The sequence below is a fragment of the Rattus norvegicus genome, chromosome 1 (assembly GCF_036323735.1).
Source record: "Rattus norvegicus strain BN/NHsdMcwi chromosome 1, GRCr8, whole genome shotgun sequence".
NCBI classification, from domain to species: domain Eukaryota; kingdom Metazoa; phylum Chordata; class Mammalia; order Rodentia; family Muridae; genus Rattus; species Rattus norvegicus.
In genome coordinates, this window is record NC_086019.1 from 16,481,677 (window position 1) to 16,505,385 (window position 23,709).

The following is a 23,709-nucleotide window of genomic DNA, read 5'->3' on the forward strand; positions in this document are numbered from 1 at the left end:
CAGGTGTGAGTCTCCATGTTAAATCCCATCTATTGCAAGAAGAAGCTTCTCTCATGAAGGCTGAACCACAGTGCTCTGAACTGAATCCCACCACATCACAAAATGTCTGTTTCATTACGCCACTCAGCCCGGGATGCTTTGTTTAGGTAGCTGAACTGACAAATTCACGGCTAAAGGAATTTCCCTTTTGTTAGTAGCACAGCTAAGAAAGGGATGTGATGAAGCTTTTGTCTATACCTGGATCCCGTTCTTTTTTTTTTTTTTTTTTTTTTTGGTTCTTTTTTTTTTCCGGAGCTGGGGACTGAACCCAGGGCCTTGCGCTTCCTAGGCAAGTGCTCTACCACTGAGCTAAATCCCCAACCCCCTGGATCCCGTTCTTAAAGCAATTATTTCTGGGACAAAGAGAGATAAATTGGCTGACTAAAAATTCAGAAAACTTACAAGAAGTCGATGACCAACTGGTTAACTGCTGATAACACTTGAATATACTCTGTCCTTTGCTGTATAAATTAGAAAACTGAGAGTTAGCCTTGGTTCAGACGCTCGCTCGGCATTGATTTAGATGCTTTACCCCCATTGCTTTTGCTTTGGCAAAGGGTAGATGACAGAAATAACAGCACTCTGACGTCACCAAACTCAGGGACACCGCTGTGCGGGAGCCCAAGACAAGTCCTTCCCAAGAAGCCCTTATTCTTCCACTTGAGAGTGAGATTTCCGAGAAGGAGAAACTGGGAGGGAGAAATAGAGTTCACTTGATGAGGAGAGTCACATGTTCTAAACGGTTCTCTAGAAGGGCTGATCAGCAGTCAGTGTGGAAGAACCAGCTTTCAGTCCCAGCGCTCAGGAGGCAGAGGCGGGGGATCTCTGTGACTTAGAGGCCAGCCTGGTCTACAGAGTGAGTTCCGTGACAACCAGACCCTGTCTTGAAAACAAATGAACAAAAACAGTATCAAAAATATTAGCAGAGGTTCTAATATTTAAAGTTAGGGTTTATGGATGTGATATTTTTGTTATTTTGTCTTTTTTTTTTCTTTTTTTCAGAGCTGAGGATTGAACCCAGGGCCTTGCGCTTGTTAGGCAAGCGCTCTACCACTGAGCTAAATCCCCAACCCCGGATGTGATTTTTTTTTTTTTTTTTGGAAAATGTTTGCATTTAATTAACCTCTAAAGTGGCTTTAAGCCACCAGAACAGGCACCTCCCACACCCTTTATCTTCCCTTCAGCTCTTGGCCTTCTCTTTGGCCTTCACGAGGACAGGTTGCTTAGGGAGCTTCCCCTTCCCCAGAACTTTGTGGTAGCCTGATCGAACAACATCAATGATGGGAGCAGCTCCAGTCTTGTTTTTTGCTGCATTGACCCGTGTCTGCTCGATGACCAACGTCCATAATTTATCGAGGTTGACCGTTGGGCAGAAGCTCTGGTTCCTCTTCAAGTGGTAATGCCTCATGCCAACTTTGCCGAAGTAACCTGGATGATATTTGTCAAAGTTGATCCTGTGGTGATGCAGGCCTCCAGCATTCCCTCGGCCTCCTGGGTGCTCGAGGTGCTTACCGATGCGACCATGGCCGTGGCTCACGTGGCCCTGAAGTTTCCGGGTCTTCCTCAGTCTGGATGGCATGGTGGTGGCAGAAAAGAAAGAGGATGTGATTTTTTTTTTTTTTTTGGTTCTTTTTTTTCGGAGCTGGGGACCGAACCCAGGGCCTTGCGCTTCCTAGGTAAGCGCTCTACCACTGAGCTAAATCCCCAGCCCCTAGGATGTGATATTTTTAAAAGACATACCATCACCAAAAAGTACTTTATATATACAATAATTATTGTATGCATTGCCTTAAACCTGTCCTTCCACAGTATGTTTCCCTAGTATCTTCTGTCTTCAGACAGCCTGCCTAAATGTAAAGACATACACATGCCTACAAATACTGTTGAAATTAAGATTACAGTAACAAAGATTGCTGTCTGCGCCATATCCAATCTCCTATTCCTTTCTAAGAAGAACCCCTCCCCCCAATCTTTTCATTTCATTCCCATGCCCAGGTTTACAACTGTAGTCCCAGAGCATCGTACAAGTAAGTAGACAAGGCTGGATACGATTTCAGGGCTACTTACTGTTAAGGAGTGTACTCACATGCAGATCTCTGTGTGTGTGTGTGTGTGTGTGTGTGTGTGTGTGTGTGTGTCTGTCTGTCTGTCTGTCTGTCTGTCAGTCTGTCTCTGACTCTCAGTCTCTTTGTCTTTCTGTCTGTCTCTGTCTCTGTGTCTTTGTCACTGCCTCCCTCTCTCTCTCTCTCTCTCTCTCTCTCTCTCTCTCTCTCTCTCTCTCTCTCTCTCCCCCTCCCCCCTCTTTCTGATACTTCTAGCAGTATTCAGAGACAGCCCCACACTGCCACCTTCAGCAGCCTGAGGAAATTATCCTGCACTTTTAGAGACCCAGGCGCCCAGGCCATCCAAGACTTGCAGTTTCAGTTCTAAATAGAATTTCAGGACTAACTAGTTTATGAAGCAGAATTGACGGTTGTAAGAAATATATTTTACTGCATCTCTGAGGAGAAGGGAAGGGGGCAATGGGGCTGGGAGAGATTCGCAAGGGTGGGATTGGGAGGAGAGGAGCTATGGGGGGTGGGGGCACAATCTGGATGTAAAGTGAAGAGAGAGAAGGTCAAAAGAAAGGAAGGAAACAAAAAAGGAATATATTTTACATATCGTAAGCCTATGTCGAGAGTTAAGAAAAAGAGGCACTTAGAAAAACATAAAACATACTCCAGTGGGAGTGTGTGCTTCCCAAGGGAGACTGGGGAAGCCAGACCACCCAAGTACAGTAACCAGCAGTTCCCAACCTGTGGGTCACAGCCCTATAACCCACTTCTGGCTACTTTATTGGGCTCTTTTCCCTCCACCCTTCTCACCCTTATCCTGTCCAACCCCCAAACCCCAGATAGAAGAGAAAGAAGGCTAGAGGGGAAAGGAAGCATCGATATTGTTAAACTACAGCTGGTTAGGGCATCAAGTTCCCTTTCCTGAGCAAATTCGATCTTCCTCTGGGAAAGTGGAAAACCAGCGCGGGGCAGCGCGATGGGGCCACAGCAGCGGCAGTGTAGCCTCAGCGGAAGCGGCAACAGGAGGGGAAACAGCAGCTACTCCTGCAGCCTCTGGAATTCTGGGAGTTTTTATACCCTCTCCAAGAGTCTCCAGGATTCCAAAAGTAAACTATCTTCAGTTGGCAAAAATCACACGCACCGCCCGCCCCCACCAGAGCACAAAAGAAATCACAGCCAGTTGCTGTGGACCATCTGGGGAAGCAGCCCCAGCCCCCACACCTGGGATTAAGATAAAAACGTATTCCTATAACATTTCTGTGGTTTTAAAGAAACTAAAATTCTCACTACACAGCCCCTTTGGGGGTCGAACGACGCTTTTTCAGGGCTGCATGTTTACCTCAGAATCCACAAGTGTAGCAAAATCACAGTTAAGAAGTAGCAGCAGAGGGGGTTGGGGATTTAGCTCAGTGGTAGAGCGCTTGCCTAGCAAGGGCAAGGTCCTGGGTACGGTCCTCAGCTGGGGGTGGAGGGGTGGGTGCGGGTGCTGAGTATCCAGAGATACCATGAATGGAATTGTGATGGGATAAGGAAAACCAAACTCCGCACAGGTTGCAAAGGGAGTTTAGTCCATGTTCTTTCCATGTAAATGAGGTTTCTGGTGAGATACCCGGAAAACTGTGGATTTGTGGATAGGAAGGGAAAGGTGCCCCCTGCAGTTGGTGAATGGGCAGGAATTTCTGCATTGCTTCTGGCAAAAACATCAGTCCAATGATTCCAGAGTGAAGGGGCTGGTTTTCCTCCTCACGGTCCCCAATGTTCTTTTTTTCTGCCTCACTTCACAGTGCCTAGTGATGTGCCAGTGTAGACCGTCCTCCGTCATCAGCCCGTGTGCTTGAACACTTGGTTTCTGACTGTTGGTTCTGTTTTGAAAGGTTGCAGAAGCTTCAAGTGGTTTCCTGGATCCCTGGGGTCGGGCCTTGAGGATGTATAGCCTAGGCCAACTTCATGATCCTTAGTTTCGATGCAAGGTGAGCAGCTGCTCCCCTGTTCCTGCGCCACGCAGCCTTCCTGTCCCATGTAAATGCTCCCCCTAGGCCTTCGAGCCACACCTCTCCTTGTTTAAGAACAGCTTCGAAGCAGATCACATCAAGGAAGCAGTCAGAATGTGGGCACAGTCACTAGATATGCCAATCATTCACAATCAACGGAGGCCAGGACTAACCAGATCCTGACCTGTTTCTCACGAGAAAAAGATGTAGGTATCTTCAGGTCTCTGTTAGATTTGGGTTTCTGTTACATGTAGCCACTGCACGGGACACACATTCCTTGGAGTTAGATAGCTTTACTGTGCACCGATATGTAAAGGACTTGGCCTTATGCCCTCAGGCAACACTGCTGTGGAATGACCACAGCCTGTTGCAACAGTTACAGGCTTTGCTATGGTTTTACAGGATAAACTGGAAAATGTGTAGAGCCTTTTGAATCCGCTCCACAGGGGTTAATAAAACATTGAAGTAAGCAGCCGTCCAACAGCTGGAACCAACAGCTGGAACTTTGGCAGGAGAGGCACGGGAAGATTTATCCAGTCGAAGCCAGAAATAGTGCGGTCTGCCTGGGAAGGACAGAGGCTGGGCCAGCTGGAGTAAACTGGTTACGGTAATCCTGGCCTTAAAAGTAGTCAGGTTGGGTGGGGTGGGGTTGGAGCTCCAAGATATTACCTGCCCCTTGCTGTGGGATGCATAATTATAGTATTATGAAATAATCCATCTCACCCGAGAGGTTTTCTAAAGTATGTACAATTAAACACACATTAAAACCCTACTCCCACACACACACACACTCTCTCTCTCTCTCTCTCTCTCTCTCTCTCTCTCTGTGTGTGTGTGTGTGTGTGTGTGTCTGACACCTTGAAGAATATTCATTGTGTAGTAAACACTCGATAAATGTTGGATTGAACTAGAAAATTAAGAAATAAATTTATTCAGCCTCTCGCCTTCTCTTGCTTCACGCCCTTTTCCTCCAGCTGCATTTTCTGAGGGGACTCCCAGGATGCTAAGGGTTTCTGTGGAAGTAAAGGACTGCCTAAAGCTCACTGCTACAAATGTGTTCCCTGTGTGTTTATGAAAGGATCGCCAAAGGATCACTCTTAATATGCATGTCTATAATCTGATCACTTAGGTATCTCAGACAGGAGATTAGGAGTGGGAGCTGGGAGCCACCCTAAGTCTGTAGTGCATTAGAGGACAACCTGATATAGATAATAATACCCTGTTTAAAAGGTAAATACATACAAACATACATACATACACACATACATACACACACATGCATACATACATACATGCGCACACATACAAACACACATGCATACATACATGCGCACACATACAAACACACATGCATACACACATACATAACATATGCATACATACACACATGCAAACATGTATACATGCACACACATACATACAAACATGTATACATACACAAACATACATAATACATACACATGCACATACACACATGCATACATACATACACATACATGCATACATACACACATACAAACATACATACACACATACAAACATCCATACACACATACACACACATGCATACATACATGCATACACACACATACAAACATACATACAAACACACACATACATACATACATAAATACATACATACATACATACACACACACACATACACACTGAGCTGGGCTTGATGGTGCATGCCTTTAATCCCAGCATTAGGGAGGCAGAGGCAGGCAGATCTCTGAGTTCAAGGCCAGCTGGTCTAGAAACCGAATTCCAGGACAGCCAGAGACACACAGAGAAACCATGTCTCAAAAAACCAAAATATATAAATAAATAATAAAGAATAAGACAATCTCTTTTACTCCAATTATAATATCAGATAAGTCAAAATTATTTCCTGCCAATTGATGGTGGAACATGCCTTTAATCCCAGTGCTCGGGAGGCAGAGGCAGGTGGATCACTGAGTTTGAGGCCAGTCTGGTCTACAAAGAGAGCTCTAGGACAGCCAAGTCTATACAAAGAAACCCTGTCTCAAAGAAAAAAAAGACTTCCCAGTGTTATCTTATCTATCTCCCTGTACAGTACATCAATCTGTCTGTCTGCCTGTCTGCCTGTCTATCTACCTGTTTACCTATCATCTGTCTGCCCATCTATCATCGATGAAGGCACGCAAATGCTTGCACATCCTGTTGAAGACTGCAGTGACTTTGACCAAATGTGTTTTACCGATGCTGTAACCTTTGCAGAGGACAAAGGCTACCCAGCTTACTCTCAATGTTCTCCATGCTTCTCAGTTCTGCCTTTACTTCCCAATCCCAACTTTGGTTTCTTCCTTTGAAAACGGCAACTGGAGACCACGTCAATCATCTTGAAGTGTAGAAAGGAGTTAGACAAAGTCTTCTAAGTCTGTAGAATAGAAATCACACATTCCCAACGCTGCAGGGTGGGAATGTGTCTATTTAATGTTGTTTCTAGAACGAACGGCATAGCGTACAGTATGGTCCGAGTGGCTCCTGCTGGCAGTGGCTCACTCTGACTCGTGGCTTCATTAAGCAGCCCCCATCACGGCAAGCAAAGAAAGATGGAGTGTTTCTGGGAGGATTTTGTGGCAGCACAACCCAAAAGGAGAGTACTCAAGTCAGAACCAGAGTTGAGTATAATTTTGAAACTCCAGCCTCCACTGACCATTTTGTTAGTTAGACCCCCATAGGCCAAAGGTCCCTCAGTCTTCCCAAATAACAGTACCAGCTGAGGATCAAGGATTCAAACACATGAGCCCACAAGAGATTTCAGACTCAAGCTCTGAGGATTCAGAAAGGTTTCTTGATAGTAAGTCAGTCTCCATGGTTCTGCAGAGTCAAGAAAACTACGTTTTTTTGTCTTGCACACCTTACTGGAATTCTCATCAGAAGTCACATCAGGGAAGGCACCAGGGTACTTAAGCCCTTTACTCATCCACTATAACCGAGACTCCAACCAAACCCCTCAGCTGCACTTAGACGAACTCCCCTTTATGGTTAGAACGTGCCACCTGCTATCTGTCCTCATTATTGCTTAGGGTTCTCAGCATTTCTGACCCAAAATGGCAGCCATTTTGTGTAAGCATTACATCGCCTCTTAGAGAATAACTTCCAAAACTGGCCAACACCGTGGAAAACAATTAACAACTAAAAAACAATGTAGGTGGGTATGGCTACGTGTCAGGTTTCTGTAAAAGATACGCAATTATATTAAGGTTGTTTTGCTTCTATGTGGTGACCTCATTGAAGTTCTAATTGCAAACATTTACCAAGCCGTATAGTTTTTATAAAGCTAGTTCATTCCTCCTATAGAGATTGACTAGAAGTAAAACAATCAAAACGTGTGCTGCTTCCAGGCCAGGTGACTCATGATCATGAGCAAATTAATCATGTTTAAGGCTGCCTGTGGCCGTTATGGATTATAACTTTAAAAACAATGGATTTTTTTTCTTCCTCAGAGCCCTGGGCAGCATTGTCCTGGGTATGAAGTAAACCTTTAATGGATGTTTGATAGGGGGGATTCCAATCATCATCTTAGACCATCGAGTATTATCTTCAAATACATAATGAGCATTTACACTGATGAAGGGCTGCAGAGGCGCTCCAAGCTCCAAGAGTCCATAATTAAGAGATAATTATCTACCTTGCCCATTTTTACATTGTCCCTCGATTGTTTTTCAGTCACCCTTCCTCGTTAGGAGACTTTGAACATGTGGAACGGGAAATGGTACAGACCAGTGAGAAAAATGGCGTAGCAGTTCCTCAAAAGAATTAAACATAGATCTGGACACGACAGCACACTTCTGTCATCTAAGTAAGCGCTTAGAGGCTGAGGCAGGAGGATTACAAGTTGGTGACCAGCCTGGGATATTGTCTTAGTTAGGGTTTTACTGCTGTGAACAGATACTAAGACCAATGCAAGTCTTATTTATTTTTTAAAAGATTTATTTATTATTATATTTATATGAGTACACTGTAGCTATTTTCAGACACACCAGAAGACGGCATTGGATCCCATTACAGATGGTTGTAAGGCACCACGTGGTTGCTGGGAATGAACTCAGGACCTCTGGAAAAGCAGCCACTGCTCTTAACCCCTGAGCCATCTCTCCAGCAATGCAAGTCTTATAAAGGACAACATTTAAATGGGTCTGGCTTACAGGTTCAGAGGTTCAGTCCATCATCATTAAGGCAGGAGCGGGCAGCATCTAGGTAGGTGTGGCACAGACAGAGCTGAGAGTTCTGCATCTGAAGGCCGCTAGTGGAAGACTGACTTCCAGGGAGCTAGGGTGGAGAGTCTGAAGCCTCAGTGACACACCTACTCCAACAAGGCCACACCTTCTAATAGTGCCACTCCCTGGGCCAAGCATACACAAACCATCACAGATACATAGTGAGAGGATGTCTTTAAAGAAAAAAGAACACAGAATTATGGCATAATCCAAGAAGTCCACTTTGGGCTATATATTTAAAATTGAAAGTAGAAACTCGCGTATTTTAAGTGTAGCACTGTGTTGCTCACGAGAGCACGGAGGTAGAAGCCAGCCAACTGATTCCTGACAGATGATCACGATGACTTTGCTACAACCCAAACTCATATATTGAGTGTAGCCAACAATACAATGGAGGGTCCTAGAAGGTAGAGCCAGTGTGAGACCAGTGGCTTTGAAACCAAGGAAAGGAGAGAGAGAGAGAGAGAGAGAGAGAGAGAGAGAGAGAGAGAGAGAGAGGGCTTTCCCCATTTTATCATAGGAGAACTCAGCAAGAAGATTCCACCTGTTTGTGAACCAAGAACTGAGCTCTCGCCACTGCTGGACCTGCTTGTATCTTGACCACAGACTCCAGGGAATGAGAAATAATATCTGTTGTTCATAAATTATCCTCTCATAATGCTTTTGCTATAATAGGACTATGATAGGAAATGACCAGGTAAAATGAAATGTAATAAGTACAGAATAGGGGGTGCTATTTAGATTTAAGACAAAGGATATTTTTATTATTAATTATTTTATTTATTTACATTTCGAATGTTGTGCCCCTTCTCGTTCCCCCCTCCATGAACCCCCCCACTATCTCCCCTCCCCTTCGCCCCTAAGAGGGTGCTCCTCCACCCACCCACTCCCACCTCACCCCTCTAGTATTCCCTTTCTCTGGAACATCAAGCCCCAGAGGTCCTCACAGGTCCAAGTGCATGCCCTCTCACTGAGGCCAGACAATGCCATCCTCTGGTACATATGCATCTGGAGCCATGGGTCCCTCCATGTGTACTGATTGGTTGGTGGTTTAGTCCCTAGGAGCTCAGGAGGGGGGAACTGGTTGGATGATATTGTTGTTCTTCCTATGGGGTTGCAAACCCCTTCAGCTCCTTTAGTCCTTCCCCTAACTCTTCCATTGGGGTTCCCGGGCTCAGTCCGATGGTTGCAGATGGTAAGCATCTGCATCTGTTTCGGTCAGGCGCTGGCAGAACCTTGCAGAGGACAGCCATGCCAGGCTCCTGTCAGCAAGCACATCTTGGCATCAGCACTAGTGTCGGGGTTTGGTGTCTGCAAAGGGTATTCTTGAATGGATGAACTTTGAAGGTATCATACTACGTTAAATAAAGCAGTCGAGAGAGAACAAACGCTGTGTGTGTTCATTTATATGCAGTACCCAGAGTCAGTGGTGATTGGTGAAACAGGGAGGAGGGAAGGGGAAGTTATATTGCTTGGTGGGGATGAAACTTGTGTTGGATAAGATGCAAAAGTACTGGGAGTAAATGGCGGTGCTTACACAACGATACAAGTGTACTGTCACAAAACCGTACCCTTAGAAGGGCTAAGTGGTAAATTTTATAGAATGCATATCTTATCACAGTAAGAAACTAGAATCTTAGTAAGACTGCGGGTATAGGAAATCTATTTCACTCATAGGAAGAAGAAAAAGAGGAAGAGGAGGAAGAGGAAGAGGAGGAGGAAGAGGAAGAGGAAGAGGAAGAGGAGGAGGAAAAGGAGGAGGAAGAGGAAGAACAACAGCAACCCTATCAAACTAAAGCTTCAGGTACCTGATTTAGTGTGAGCATAGCAGAATATACATGTATTTTTCCCTTTGCTTTAAGAAAGACCACCATCGAGAGAACAAGGCTTAAGTCACAGACCTCAGACTGAGCCTAAGTCCTATTCTTCCGTGATTGAGAGAGTTTGATACCTTCAGGTCTCCTTTCAGCCATTGGCTGTTCGTGTTGACTGTCCAGCCTTGTCTGGGTGGCAGGAGAGATGCTAAGTAGACACCACGTCTGCAAGCTCAACTCAGCTGAAGCACAAGGTCATGATGATGGGCTCCTTTACAGTTCCGTCGTGATAGCATCTTACCTCGAAAGGTGGGGAGGGTTAAGTAAATGGCAGGAGTAAGTAACTGTCAGTTCTCAGTCAGCAGAGGTAATTTCAGTTGTGTGCTTTCTAGGCTAGCTTAATCCTCGGTTCATCCAAAAGGGAACCTTCTAGGTCCTATTCCCTCAGAGCCTCTTTTTTTTTTTTTCCTTTTCTTTTTTTCGGAGCTGGGGACCGAACCCAGGGCCTTGCGCTTGCTAGGCAAGCGCTCTACCACTGAGCTAAATCCCCAACCCCCCCTCAGAGCCTCTTTTACCATCACTCAGAATGAGGATTCTCTTTGCTAAGTTTTACTTACAATGATTTATGAAAATTCCTACCCTCAACACATATCATTGCCCCTTAGACTATGTTCTCAGACACTTCAGTAGCTGCAAAATGATGTAAGTTCAAGTTTATTGAAAATTAGTATCATTCAAAACTAAAAAGAAAACCCATGTATTGCTCTTAAGTGTACCCAGTAGATGCTAAAAGCGATACCTGTTTGATTACTTTAGTAGTTAACTATGGGCATGTAACAATTTTTCCCTAATCGTAACACTTGAAAACAACCATTTATTATCTCACCGTGTTTCTGGATTAAAAAGCCATTCTGTCACAAGGCTGCCATCAAGGAGTGAGGCAGGGTTCAGTCCTTACCTGAAAGCTTGACAAGACCGCCTTGGCTCATGCACGTCATTGTTGGTTGGATTCCCTTCCTGTGGGCTAATGGCCAGAGACATCCCCAGTTACCCACCACAGAAGGTAGTTCACGATGTGTCAAATGGCTTTTCTCAGAGAGAGAGAGGGAGAGGGAGAGGGAGAGAGAGGAAGAGAGACAGAGAGACAGAGAGAAAGAATGGGGATGAACAAGAGGACATTCGTTAAAGGGTTTTTTGTAACCTCGTCTTGGAAATTTTTCCACTTTTGCTGTAAATGCTATAAGCAAGTTATGTCAACCCCACTCTTCGTGGGGATTATGGGATTTATGCAAATGACATAGAAGCACAGCCTATCAGCACCGTCTCTGAACATCTATACACCAAGGGCTTAGAGACGCCTACTTACCAGGTTGTAAAAGTATTTAAATTTAACTTTTAGAAAATAGTATCATTTCTTGTTCTCTTTAGACTCTTCATTCCGTTCTTTTATTCTCCTCTGGATTTTTTTGCTAATTGTTATACTTTTCTACAGCTATACTCAAAACTATTCCATTAACTTCCTTATGGTATGTCATTGCACATATATATGTAAACTGAAATTTCAATTAAAATATTTTTACTGACCTATGGTTTTGTGATTATTTTCTAAATTTAATTATATTTATTTACTATTAATACCAGTAGAAAGTAATATTATGACTATATAGTATTGTGTTGATCAAAACTACACATATATTTAATAAAACCCAATAAAGAATTATTAAAGACGAAAGGCGATGTTGTTTCACTTGAGCAAAGGTACTTGTTTTTCTCTCTATCTTTTCTTGATCATCATTCAGAACAAGTCAAGGCCACAAGTTATAAACAGTAATGAAACGCTTACGAATGCCAAATATTAAGCATCTTATTTTCAAGGGAATTCACATCGTCTTCCTGTTAAACCAATCCACGCTTAAAGGGCACGCAGAAGGAAAAACAAACAAGCAGAGACCTAGTTGGTGGATGAGAAAAATTCATGTGGATTTAGAGCATTCAGTAAACTTCTGAGGGAAAATAATGAAAATATTTTCTCTGCAAAGCCTAAATAAATGTTCATGGAAATAGAAAACACAGATTTAGCCCTTTAAAACAAGTTTTAAAGTCGAAAGCTAGGCAGTTGTGGTGCATGTCTTTAATCTCAGCATTGGGGAAGCGGAAACAGACGAATCTCTACAAGTTTGAGGCCAGCCTCTTCCACAGCGCTGGTTCCAGGACAGCCAAAGCTACACATAGAAACCCTGTTTCCAACAAAACAAAACAATTTAACTAACTAACTAACTAACTAACTAACTAACTAACTAAATCAAATGCAATCTTAAAGTCTTCCTTCCGTGTCAGCAGTGCAGGGCACATAGCACAAAAGAGAAGCCTTTTTTTTTTTTTTTAAGGACTTTTTTTAAATTACATTTATTTTTTTTCCTTTTAAAAAAAAAAGTTGGATATTTTCTTTATTTACATTTCAAATGTTTTGCCCCTTTCCCGGTTTCCCCTCTGGAAACCCCCTATCCTATCCCCCCCATCCCCCTGCTTCTATGAAGTTGCTTCCCCCACCCACCTACCCACTCACACCTCCCTACCCTGGCATTCCCCTACACTGGGGCATCGAGCCTTCACAGGGCCAAGGGCTTCTTCTCCCATTGATGCCTGACAAGGCCATCCCCTGCTACATAAAAAAATGACATCTATTTATCCTTTTTTAAATATTGTGGAGAAAGGGCATGAGTAATGGCTCACCTGTGGAGGTCAGAAGGCAAATTGTGGGAGCTGGATTTCTCTTACTCTATAGATTACAGGGACTGAACCTAGGACATTGGGCTTAGCTGGCCCTTCCGTCTTTTAAACAAAGCTGTACCCGGGCAGACATTAAACTTCTGGGCTCAAACAATCCTCCTGAGTCAGTCTTCCAAGGTTACTTCTCAGGGTTTGTTTTGTTTTGTTTTGTTTTGTTTTGTTTTGTTTTTTTCCGGAGCTGAGGACTGAACAAAGCTTAATTTTTAAAGAAATAGTTTTACTGTTTTTCTTGGTAGTGAAACATGGAAATACTAAACACAATAATGTGAATCAGGACGTGGCTGAAGCGCACGTGAATTCATAGCAGCCACGGTTACCTGTACAAGACCTGCATAAGACTAAGCCATTTAGAAACCCCGAATGGGGAGGGGAGAGGAGGGGAGGAGCAGAGCAGAGCGGGACAGGGAGGGAGGGGAGGGGAGGGAGGGGGAGGGGCTCCCCCGGCCTCATGTAGCTCGGGAACTCTTGGCAATTGTTACTCTCTGGCAGGTGGCCACTAAAAGGTCGTCCATTCTCCAGTGGATAGTGCACCCGTGAACATGTGGGAAGCACTAGCTTCATCCAGTGGGTTTAAAAACAAACCAAAGGAGGAAGTGAAGCCAGGAGGGAGGTACCTAGTGGGTACTCGAGCAGAAGTGGAAGGTAGATTGTAGGGTAGATATGCTTATGATACATCATATGTGTGTGCAAAAATTTCAAAGAATAACTAAAAAATACTACTTAAAAATTAGCTGGGCACTGTGGTGCACACCTTTAATCCTAGTACTTAGGAGGCAGAGGCAGGCAGATCTCTGAGTTCAAAGCCAGCATGGTCTACAGGGTGAGTTCCAGGACAGCCCGGGCTTCACAGAGAAACCCTGACTCGAAACAAAGCAAGCAAACAAACAAACAACTCCCTCAAACAAACACACAAAAATACAGAGAGCAGAACCGATAGTTAAGTAGAAGAGATAAAAATCTATGAAAAGCCAGAATGGTTGTAAGTCAGGGCAAAATTCTCAAGGAGAGAAAATAAAAGAAAATGCAAAGTTATACTGGTCTCATTTATGTAGAGTTATATATTATGTTGTATATTAAGTTATACTTGCTTCAAGTATGTAGAATATAGTAAACATCACGTATGTCAGGGAAGATATGTCTCTCCCTGATCATGCCAAAGAAACGAGTTCATTGTTCATCCCTATGTCTTCCACACTTTTGTCCTTTTGCAACTTACTGCTTTGGGATTTATTTAAAATATCTCCTATCTATCTATCTATCTATCTATCTATCTATCTATCTATCATTTATCTATCTATCATCTATCATCTATCTATCATCTATCTACCTATCATTTATCATCTATCTATCATCTATCCATCTATCATTATCTATCTATCATCTATCTATCTATCTATCTATCTATCATCTATCTATCATCTATCATCTATCTATCATCTATCTATCATCTAATCTATCATTTATCTATCTATCTATCTATCTATCTATCTATCATCTATCATCTATCTATCATCTATCATCTATCTATCATCTATCTATCTGTCTATCATCTATCTACCTACCTATCTATCATCTATCTATCATCTATTTATCTGTCATCTACCTATCCATCCACCCACCTATCATCTATCTACCTACCTATCATCTATCTATCTATCATCTATCTATCCATCTACCTATCTATCTATCTATCTATCTATCTATCTATCTATCTATCTGAAATACACACATGTACACACACACACACACACACACACACACACACACACACACACACACACACACAATGTCCTGATTTCAGAAAAAGTAGGGAAGTATACCCTTTTCACCTTTCTTTAAAATTATACCGGTTACTTTTAACTATTCACTTTTACATAAAATTTAGAATCTGTTTGTCAGAAGATCAAGTTAGTTGAGTTTGAAATTCATTACCTTTACAAATTAAGGTCAAATAAGTTTATCTGTTTTAGGCGTTCAGTTTTCCCATGCATGTTTATGATAAAACGCTATTATTTCAATGTTTTTTGAAATCTTTCCAGATTGTTATTATTTAATTATTATTTATTCATTATTTTATTATATTATTATTTATTATTATTCTCAGAGTGGAGAAATTTAAACATGAACAAAAGTAGAGAGACTACTAGTATGTTTACTTCTCCCTACTGCATACCTGTAATGTTTATTAGCAAAGAATTTCTCTATGTAATGCTATTTCTTTTTCTATTTCTTTCCATGTTATCTTTATTCTTGATACTTTCTTACACGTATACAATGAAATATGATATACATCGTATCTACCCCATCCCATCCCAACTTCCAACTTTTTTTTTTCCTTAAAGATTTCTATTTTACATTGGTACACTATAGCTGTTTTCAAACCAGACCAGAAGAGGGCATTGGATCTCACTCCAGACGGTTGTGAGCCTCATGTGGTTGGTGGGAACTGAACTCAGGACCTTTGGAAGAACAGCCAGTTCTCTTAACTGCTGAGCCATCTCTTCAGACCTTTGCTCTTGTTTCTACTAACCCACTAGACCAGTTAGTGCTGCTCATGTGTGCCTGAGTGTGGTGCCATCTACTGGAACATGGAAGGCCTCCTAGTGACCACATTTTCAACAAAGACTGATTCTCCCTCCCAGCAATTACCCACTGCCTGTAGCTTCTCACTAACAGGTGGGGGCCTGGGGATTCTCCACCTGATCCATGCTGGGATTTTGGCTGACTTGATTTTGCACAGGTCTTACGCAGTTAGCCAATGCTGCTGAGGGTTCATGATTGCAGTATCTGTGTTATGTCCAGAAGATGAATTCTATAGCATTCTGTTCTACTTCACAGCTCTCGTCACATTCCTTCTGGCGGTGGTGGGATTATATATAGTTGACCCATTTAGGGCTGAACACAGAGTCTCTTATCCTTAGCCTTTTGATAGTTGCGTATCTCCTCATTGACTGCTGCCCACTCCAGAAAGTTGCTTCTTCAACCAAGGTTGAAAGAAGCCCTTGTCTACGGCTATAAATATAACTATTTAGAAGGTGAGTTCATAACATGACCATTTTACAAAATAACAGTAATTGTTTCCAATCTAGGGCTTCTGAGTTCCCCAGTGATGGACTTTTCACTAGGACTAAAGTACCAGCAATGAAATTCTTTCCTATGGAGAAGTTGTCAAATCCAAGCAGTGAGTGATTGATTACCCTATAACTGCCATGCCGTTATTATCCCATTGAACATACCTTGCCCGGCAGGTGACTATTTCAGCAGACAGGGTAAGTAAGACAGAGTAAGACTATTGGTGTTTGTAATGGTTTGTACATGCTCGGCCCAAGGATGGTCCTATTAGAAGTTGTAGCCCTGTTGGAGTAGGTATGGCCTTGCTGGAATAGGTGTGTCACTGTGGGTGTGGGCTTTAAGGCCCTCATCCTAGCTGCTTGGAAGCCAGTATTCTGCTAGCAGCCTGCAGATGAAGATGTAGAACTCTCAGCTCCTCCTATACCAGGCCTGCCTGGATGCTGCCATGTTTCTGCTTTGATGATAATGGGCTGAACCTCTGAACCTGTAAGCCAGCCTGGGTTAAATGTTGTCCTTTATAAGACTTGCCTTGGTCACGGTGTCTGTTCACAGCAGTAGAACCCTCACTAAGGCAGTTTTTGCCTCCCTCAGCAGCCTCCCAGTGCCACGAAAGCAAGCCTGGTTCGTTTGAGATTGATTTCTCTGTCTCGCCATCTCGATTCCTGTTTATACTCTACACAAATTTATTTTCCTTCTAGTTTCATTTAGGATTTTACTGATTTTAGTGTATATGTAGAGCATATGCACATATAAATAAATTTTATAACTAAATGACCCAATTATATATATTTTGTATCAAAAGCCAGAGTAAACAAGGGCATACATGTATCTTTTTTGTTGAAGTTTGAATTTTGCTTGCATCCCTGTTATATAATTACTTTCCCATGTTCCTTTGTCCTCTATTAAAATTATTTTGGGGCTAGAGAGATGGCTCAGTGGTTAAGAGCACTGACTGCTTTTCCAGCGGTCCTGAGTTTAATTCCCAGCAACCACATGGTGGCTCGCAACCCTCTGTGATGGGATCAGACGCCCTCTTCTGGTGTGTCTGAAGACAGCTACTGTGTACTCATGAATAAAATTATTTTGATCCAGAAACCTTATTTGAATTTAAGTGAAACTATTTCATAGGCTAATAGTGGTTCGGCCTTCTATCAAGAGACTTAAAACTATCCGTTCATATGTTAATCCGATCATTTGTTCATTATTCACTAGGCTGCATTCATGGAGAGAAACTTTATGGGGTACTCTTGGAAACAGCTGGGACGTGCATGCTTTTTTCCTTTTCTTTTTGGGTCAGGGCTTTACTGCGTAATCCTGGAAGGCCTTGAACTCATGACACTACAGTCTCAGCTTCCTGAGTTCTGGTATCACAGGATGGCACCGATGTGTCCAGTTCACAATGCAGCTGTAGAATGTGACATAAACAGTTAATCCTGCTCCTTCTTCTGGTCAGTGCACAGTATTTTCCATCATCAACCAATTCGCTTTTGTGGGTTCTTTATTAGTTCTTGAATTTAAAGTGTATGGTGTGTTTCAGTTAGTTGGGTTTATTGTCCTTATCTCTGTTCGAATTCTCTCATGTTTGGCTGTAGCCTCTGTGGACTGTCTTACGATATGGCCTATCGATGGGACACATCCTAGGTTAACAGTATTGTTTTATTTTTACGGCATCCTTTTCTAACCTCTACTATTAAAACTATGAATAACATCACATTCCAGAGTCAAAATCTACAAAATAAGAAATGTTTTAATAATCTCTTAATATTTGTTTTAATGATATTAATAATTAATAATTGATTTAATAATTAATAATTAATTTATTTAAGCTAATAAAACAGCACAATCAATTAAATAATATTTTGATAACATTTAACAATTATTGTTAGATAGTATTAATTTTAACTATCAAAATATTATATACATTGTTAAATGTTATTAAAATAAGATTTAATAATAATTATTAATGTCTTGATAAAGTTTTAATGATAATAATATCTTCTCTATTTCCGCTCTTCCCACTGTTTTGAGTTTTTACATACTATGAATGGACAGACTTCCATTAGTTAATTTTGAAACAAGTTCTCACTGTTGCCCAGAACTCACTGTTGCAGCACAGGCTGGCCTCGAACACGCGATTCTACACCACTGCTTCTACTTGAATGCTGGGACCTATATCATCATGCCCAACTCACTGTATACTCCAGCACATAGGCAAAGATGTATGCGCCCATGTAACAACTTCAATGAAGTCATCTGACAATCTTGTACATTAACAAATCCATTATACACATTGCGGGGCCAACTTGCCCTCTCTAGAGAACTACAGAGAACTGACCCCCTTTCTGTCTCTGTGAGCTGTGTTTGTCTTTTCTACATTTTAAACTACTGCTGTGGGCATTTCTATCATTCTTATCTTTCTTCCGCCATAAGGTCTTTGATTATCCACTCATCGCTTTTATTATTATTCCTACAACTCTTATAACACAAACATTTCCATTGAATCGCAAGTGACTTCAGTAAACAACACACTTTACGCTGTACAGCTTGGAAATTCTCAGAGAAGAGTCAACATAGCTGACTGGAGGCTGCTATTCTTAGAAAGGTCAGCATTCAAGGTTGGATTTCTGAGTATTTCCTTCATCCCCTGCTAAAAATAGCTCGCTGTGCCTAAACTGTGCACAGAGCACAATTCAGGCAGGGCACCTCCTTTTCTTATGGAGTCCTGTATCTTTGTGAACTCCTGGGTTCCCAGTCTGAGCTTTCCAGGTATTGATGCTTCACAGGCACTGCTACATACTGCTGAGGGAAACATGTCCTGCGTGACTTTACTGGGAAAATTCCTAGCAAAAATTTTGTGCCTGATTTCCTCTGGACGTAAGTATGAACCACATGATGAGCTATGTAAGTCCTCTTAGTAGATCTTATACTTAGGGGAGTCCTGCGGTAAAATGTTACATTGTAAAAAATATATGTATTTATATATTGCTTCTACTACTCAAGTCTGGTCTTCCATGGTGTCTAATCTGTCGTTAGTTGCATCTAATCAAAAATAAGTTTTAACTTGGGCATGGTAGTGCAAACCTTTAGTCCTAGCATCTGGGACACAGGCAGATCTCTGAGTTTAGGAGCAGCCTGGTCTACAGAGTGAGTTCAAAGACAGCAAATGCTACACAGAGAAACTCTTGTCTCAAAAACCAAAACCAAACAAATTTTAGACACAGTTTCCTCACCATTCCAATCCATTCTGTTTTGCCTTGCTTTGTAATATGCTCATGGGTTCATTGCATCCTCTATTTTCAATACCTAATAACAACTAAAGTCTTCGCTACATCGTCTGGTCATTTCTGTGACTGTATTTTACTAGTCTTTATTATGTCATCATTTTTTGCTCTTGTTCGTAAGATTCCGTACATGTCGTGTGTGTTTTACCCACTGAATAGTCTCGTTAAGGCTTTTCAAAAGTGTAGGTTTTCTGATTTGGTTTTTCTTATACGCGAATAGTTACTTACAGGTGAACTTTCTGGTTTTTAAGCTAGCCTAGGGTACACCTAACATATCCTTTAGAATGCTTTGGTTTCACTTTTACGGTGTGGTAATTTGGGATGTTTCAACTGTTCCATGTATTCTCTAAGGTCTCTACCCTGACCAGGCAGGATCGGGTGGAGCATTAGTTATCCCTGGCTCTGGGTCAGCTGAGGAAAGTGTCCATTTCAGACCTCCCTGATACTTAATGCCACGCCCAGAAGTGACTCTTGCCAGAATTGAATCTTTTGTTTGTTTGTTTTTTTATCCTATAGGTGTGCTGAATAGACTTCCACAAGAGTTGTGCACACACATTCCTGAAATCCTTCTCTGCTTCCTGCCCTTGGAATCTAACTGCCTCAGCCTAGAGGAATTCTAATCATTCCCTGCTCACCCAAGGACCGCTGGCCCTGTTTATCTTGTCATTACCTAGAAATTCCTTCTTATCAGAAGGCGCATCTCTTTCATTGTCCCTTTTCCCCTCGTCCTTCACTACTTATAGAGGAATATTTAAAAGAAACACAGAGGGGATGAATTCACTCGAAAATTGTTGTATGAAATTCTCAAGGAGTTAAAACCATGTTTCAAAAGAACAAAATGTGGACAGCATGCTGCCATTTGCTTAAGGAAGTGAGATGTAAGTTTGGGTTTTTACTCACTTGAAAAACTATCTCTCTCCCTCTCCCTCTCCGTGTGTGTGTGTGGGGGGGGGTGCGGGGACAGGGTGTATGTTTATGTGTGTGCATCTGTGTATTTGGCACATATACAAGTGTATATAGAAGCCAGAGGTCAACCACATCCCATTTTAGTTTTTGAGACAGTCTCTTATTAGACCTGGAGCTCTTCAATTTGTCTAGGATGGCCAGCCAATGAGCTTTAGTGATCCACCAGTCTCTGCCCTCTCCTGGTACCCAGTGCTGCCATTGCAGGTACAAACTGTGCGCCTGACTTTTCAGGTGCTGGGGTAGGAGAGGGGCTCCTACCTAACTCAGGTTCTGGTGCTGTGTGTCCCCAACTCTTGAGATACATTTTTATAAGCATAAGTGTATATGTATTTTGCTAGATATTTTAAAGATTTATTATATATGAGCACACTACAGTTGTCTTCAGAAACGCCAGAAGAGGGCACCAGATCCCACTATAGATGGTTGTGAGCCACCATGTGGTTGCTGTAAATTGAACTCAGGACCTCTGGAAGAGCAGGCTGTGCTCTTAACCACCGAGCCATCTCTCCAGCCCCATTTTTGCTAGATATTAACAATCTCTCTTTATAGTTGTTGTGTGAGTGTATGTAGGTATATAAGTAGGTGGGTAGGTAGCTATGTTTTAGGGCAAGTTCTTACTAGGTACTCTAGACTAGTTTCAAATCTGTGGTCTTTTTTGCTCAGCTTACCAAGTGCTGGGATTACAGGCACGTGACAGCACACACCTGATTTTCATTATTTCCCATTCCACCAGCAATGAGTGAAGTGGGAACTTCTGGTTTCATTGGAGACTCCATTGTGTCCTGTGATGTGTTTCTGGAAGCTGTCTGGTCAAAGGGCATGTTCCGTTTTGCTGGAGCAGACGCTTGAGAGGACATGTAGTGTTTGGAAAGAGTATAAGTATGACCCATCAGACAGACAGTGGATGACACCCTGGCATTGGTTGGGCTGGTTTTCTTCACAGATCTTCGCTTGTGGTGATTTTGTAGAGAGAAATGCACCGAAGGATTTCTGGAGGCGTCCAGGCTGCTTCTTGCTACTTCAGCAGACTGGTGCCCACTGGTGGGGCCTCTCGGGTTCTTCTGGACAGAGCCACTGCTGCTGGTTTGAGTGGATTGTTGATAAGGAAGAATGGAAACACTCCAAAGAATGACTTCTCAACAGGTCCACCCTCCCCCTTGTCCTGTTAACCATCTTCCTCCCCTACCTTTGATTGATGGGCCATACGGGAGGTTGAAGCGTTTAAGAACACTTATTAAAGTAGGTTTGTTTTTTTTTTTTTAAATGTAAGCCTACAGTTAAGAGTGTCTTATTTTCTTACATCCAGTCTCAAAAAGTGTGCTGGAAAACATCAGGATTTCGCCAAGACATTTAATGAACGTGGTTATAATTTGTCCTTATCTTGTTACCAATAGAGGAGAATTTCGTTTTACACAGGCAAGAGTCGCTTATAGTCCCATGATCATGAATTGTATATGACTTTATGTTTCTTTCTAAAGACCCTTTTTCGGGGCAGGAGTGATGGCTCATTAGTTAAGAATCCATACTACTCTTGTGCACGATCAGAATTTAGTTCCCAGCACCCACATCGAGCTGTTCACAACCACCTGTAACTCCAGCTCCAGGGGAACTGACACCCACTACTCTTGAAGTTCACCTGCACTCACATGCAAATGCCTGCAGGCAGACAAATAAAACACATCTTAAAATAGAAATTCTTTTTATCTTTTCCCTATTTTTAGAAACTCATGATTGTGATATATTGGTGTCAGATAACATTTTATTTGTCTACCCTACATCTGCCATGGAAAGATTTTGTTAATTGATTTTATAACTTTTTCCCTTTAGAATTTTTTTTAAAAAAGATTTATTTATTTTCTGTATGTGAATACACTGTCGATCTCTTCAGACACACCAGAAGAGGCCATAGGGTCCTATTACAGATGGCTGTGAGCCACCATGTGGTTGCTGGGAATTGAACTCAGGACCTCTGGAAGAGTAGTCAGTGTTCTCCTCAGAAACACAGAGCCATTTCTCCAGTCCCATTCCTTTTAGATTTCTGAATCCTAATCCTGAAGTTAGTTGCATTCCTATGTTGTAAAATACTTGCCCTAATATGTATTAAGCACTCAGTTCCATTCTTAATAGGTATAAAATTTGCCTGGTGTAATGGGGTCCTTGTGTTGACTCTCGGTGTTTTTTTTTTTTTTTTGTTTTTCCTTCCAGACTCATCTAAACAGGGAAATTTAAGAAGCACACGTAAAACAGCCTGGTGATGTCCGGATGTTACCATGCCATTCACTAGAAAATGGACTTGGTGACGGTTTTAAAGGTATTGGAGGGACAGACGAGTCTCCCAGGCTTCCAGTTTGCTTGGGAGTACAATAAAGTTATTAAAAAAGGACGTTATAATTTGGAAACTATCAATAAAATGCTGTAACAAATTTAAGAATTAGGCATTGCTCTGGTCTGACTGTGTCCCTTCCCTCCAGATTCCCCTTACTTAATGCTGTGTTAAGTAAGGCGTTGGGGGAGCTTGACATCAATTTGCATTTTGCCTCTTTTATGTCTTACTAACCTCAAGTTAGGCAATCCAAATCCTTTACGTAGTGCAGCTTGCTTTGGTTTTCCTAAAACGACCTGCAGCATTCCGACAGAGTTCTCTGGGAATTCGCACATCTGGTTTTGCTTCCAAAATAAGCGCGAGCCTTTTTCTTTACATTCAAACAACCCACCCGTTTCTTCTGTGTGTGGTTCAGTTTTTAAAAATGAAATAGATCGACTTCACTGTCTCAACTTTGGATGATAATTTCCCCATGTATTTCCTATCTTGGGTATGTGGCATTTTGCGGGAGGGGTGTCTTTAGGATGCTATATGAGAATATTAAATCATTCAGCACCCTGGAGCCAATCAATTACTCATTAACGACAACAGCGTAAGCAACTGGAAATTTTACAATGAAAAGTACCAGCGGCTGCCACGATAAATTTAGCCAACCACTTCTAAATTTAGCGCCCCTGTCACTTATAAACCACTTTCCACTTAAGGCCTGGGCTGTAGGACGATTGTTGGATCCTCCCGCTTCTCGGCACGCGTGTAGCCACGGGGCTTCCAGCGCCACGCGCGGTCCGAGTGCGCGCTGCCCACCAGCCGACCCGTGCGGGCGAGGCGCCGTGGCTGAGCCCAGCGCTGCAAACGCCTGGCGGGCTGACCCAGACCGTGCGGGTTAGAGACGCTTCTTTCGCGCCGTCCCGCAGCGGGGCGCGCGCGGAGCTTCAGCCTTCTTTCCCGGTTCTCTGAGGTCCCGGAGCAGTGGGTTCGGTCCAGGCTGCAGCTTCCCAGCAGCTCCCTCCCCAGGGGCGGGCCCTGGCTCTCCGTGCAGCAACGAGTGGGCGGCCAGAGGCGGGTAGCCGAGAGGACGGGCGGCTGCGAGACAGTCGCTGGGACTCGGAGGGCGCGGCGAGCCGGTGAAAGA

General features: G+C 42.7%; 1 protein-coding gene and 2 long non-coding RNA genes across 5 annotated transcripts in view; 1 reads left to right on the forward strand and 2 right to left on the reverse strand.

The window, feature by feature from the left end:
- Nucleotides 1-3,053, reverse strand: part of LOC102547604 (60S ribosomal protein L27a-like) — a 170,201-nt gene extending 167,148 nt beyond the window's left edge. The window contains exon 1 of the mRNA XM_063276312.1: nucleotides 1,111-3,053. Within this exon, the coding sequence (XP_063132382.1) occupies nucleotides 1,220-1,618 (399 nt within the window). The 5' untranslated portion in view covers nucleotides 1,619-3,053 and the 3' untranslated portion in view covers nucleotides 1,111-1,219. The remainder of the gene's footprint in view (nucleotides 1-1,110) is intronic.
- A 6,186-nt stretch (nucleotides 3,054-9,239) lies between these two features.
- Nucleotides 9,240-12,543, reverse strand: LOC134484851 (uncharacterized). The gene is made up of 3 exons (XR_010062653.1): nucleotides 11,104-12,543; nucleotides 10,283-10,441; nucleotides 9,240-9,593 (listed from the first exon to the last, which is right to left on the reverse strand). It is a non-coding gene; the product is annotated as an uncharacterized LOC134484851 (long non-coding RNA).
- A 6,087-nt stretch (nucleotides 12,544-18,630) lies between these two features.
- Nucleotides 18,631-23,702, forward strand: LOC102547411 (uncharacterized). Of its 3 annotated transcripts, none has more exons than XR_010058855.1 (4): nucleotides 18,631-18,881; nucleotides 19,805-20,166; nucleotides 21,198-21,397; nucleotides 21,561-22,031. It is a non-coding gene; the product is annotated as an uncharacterized LOC102547411 (long non-coding RNA). The 3 variants fall into 3 exon arrangements; XR_005497305.2 differs by lacking the exon at nucleotides 21,561-22,031 and adding an exon at nucleotides 22,460-23,702 and having other exon boundaries at nucleotides 18,638-18,881; nucleotides 21,223-21,397; XR_349856.5 differs by lacking the exon at nucleotides 21,561-22,031 and adding an exon at nucleotides 22,460-23,702 and having other exon boundaries at nucleotides 18,643-18,881.
- Nucleotides 23,703-23,709: the final 7 nt, after the last annotated feature.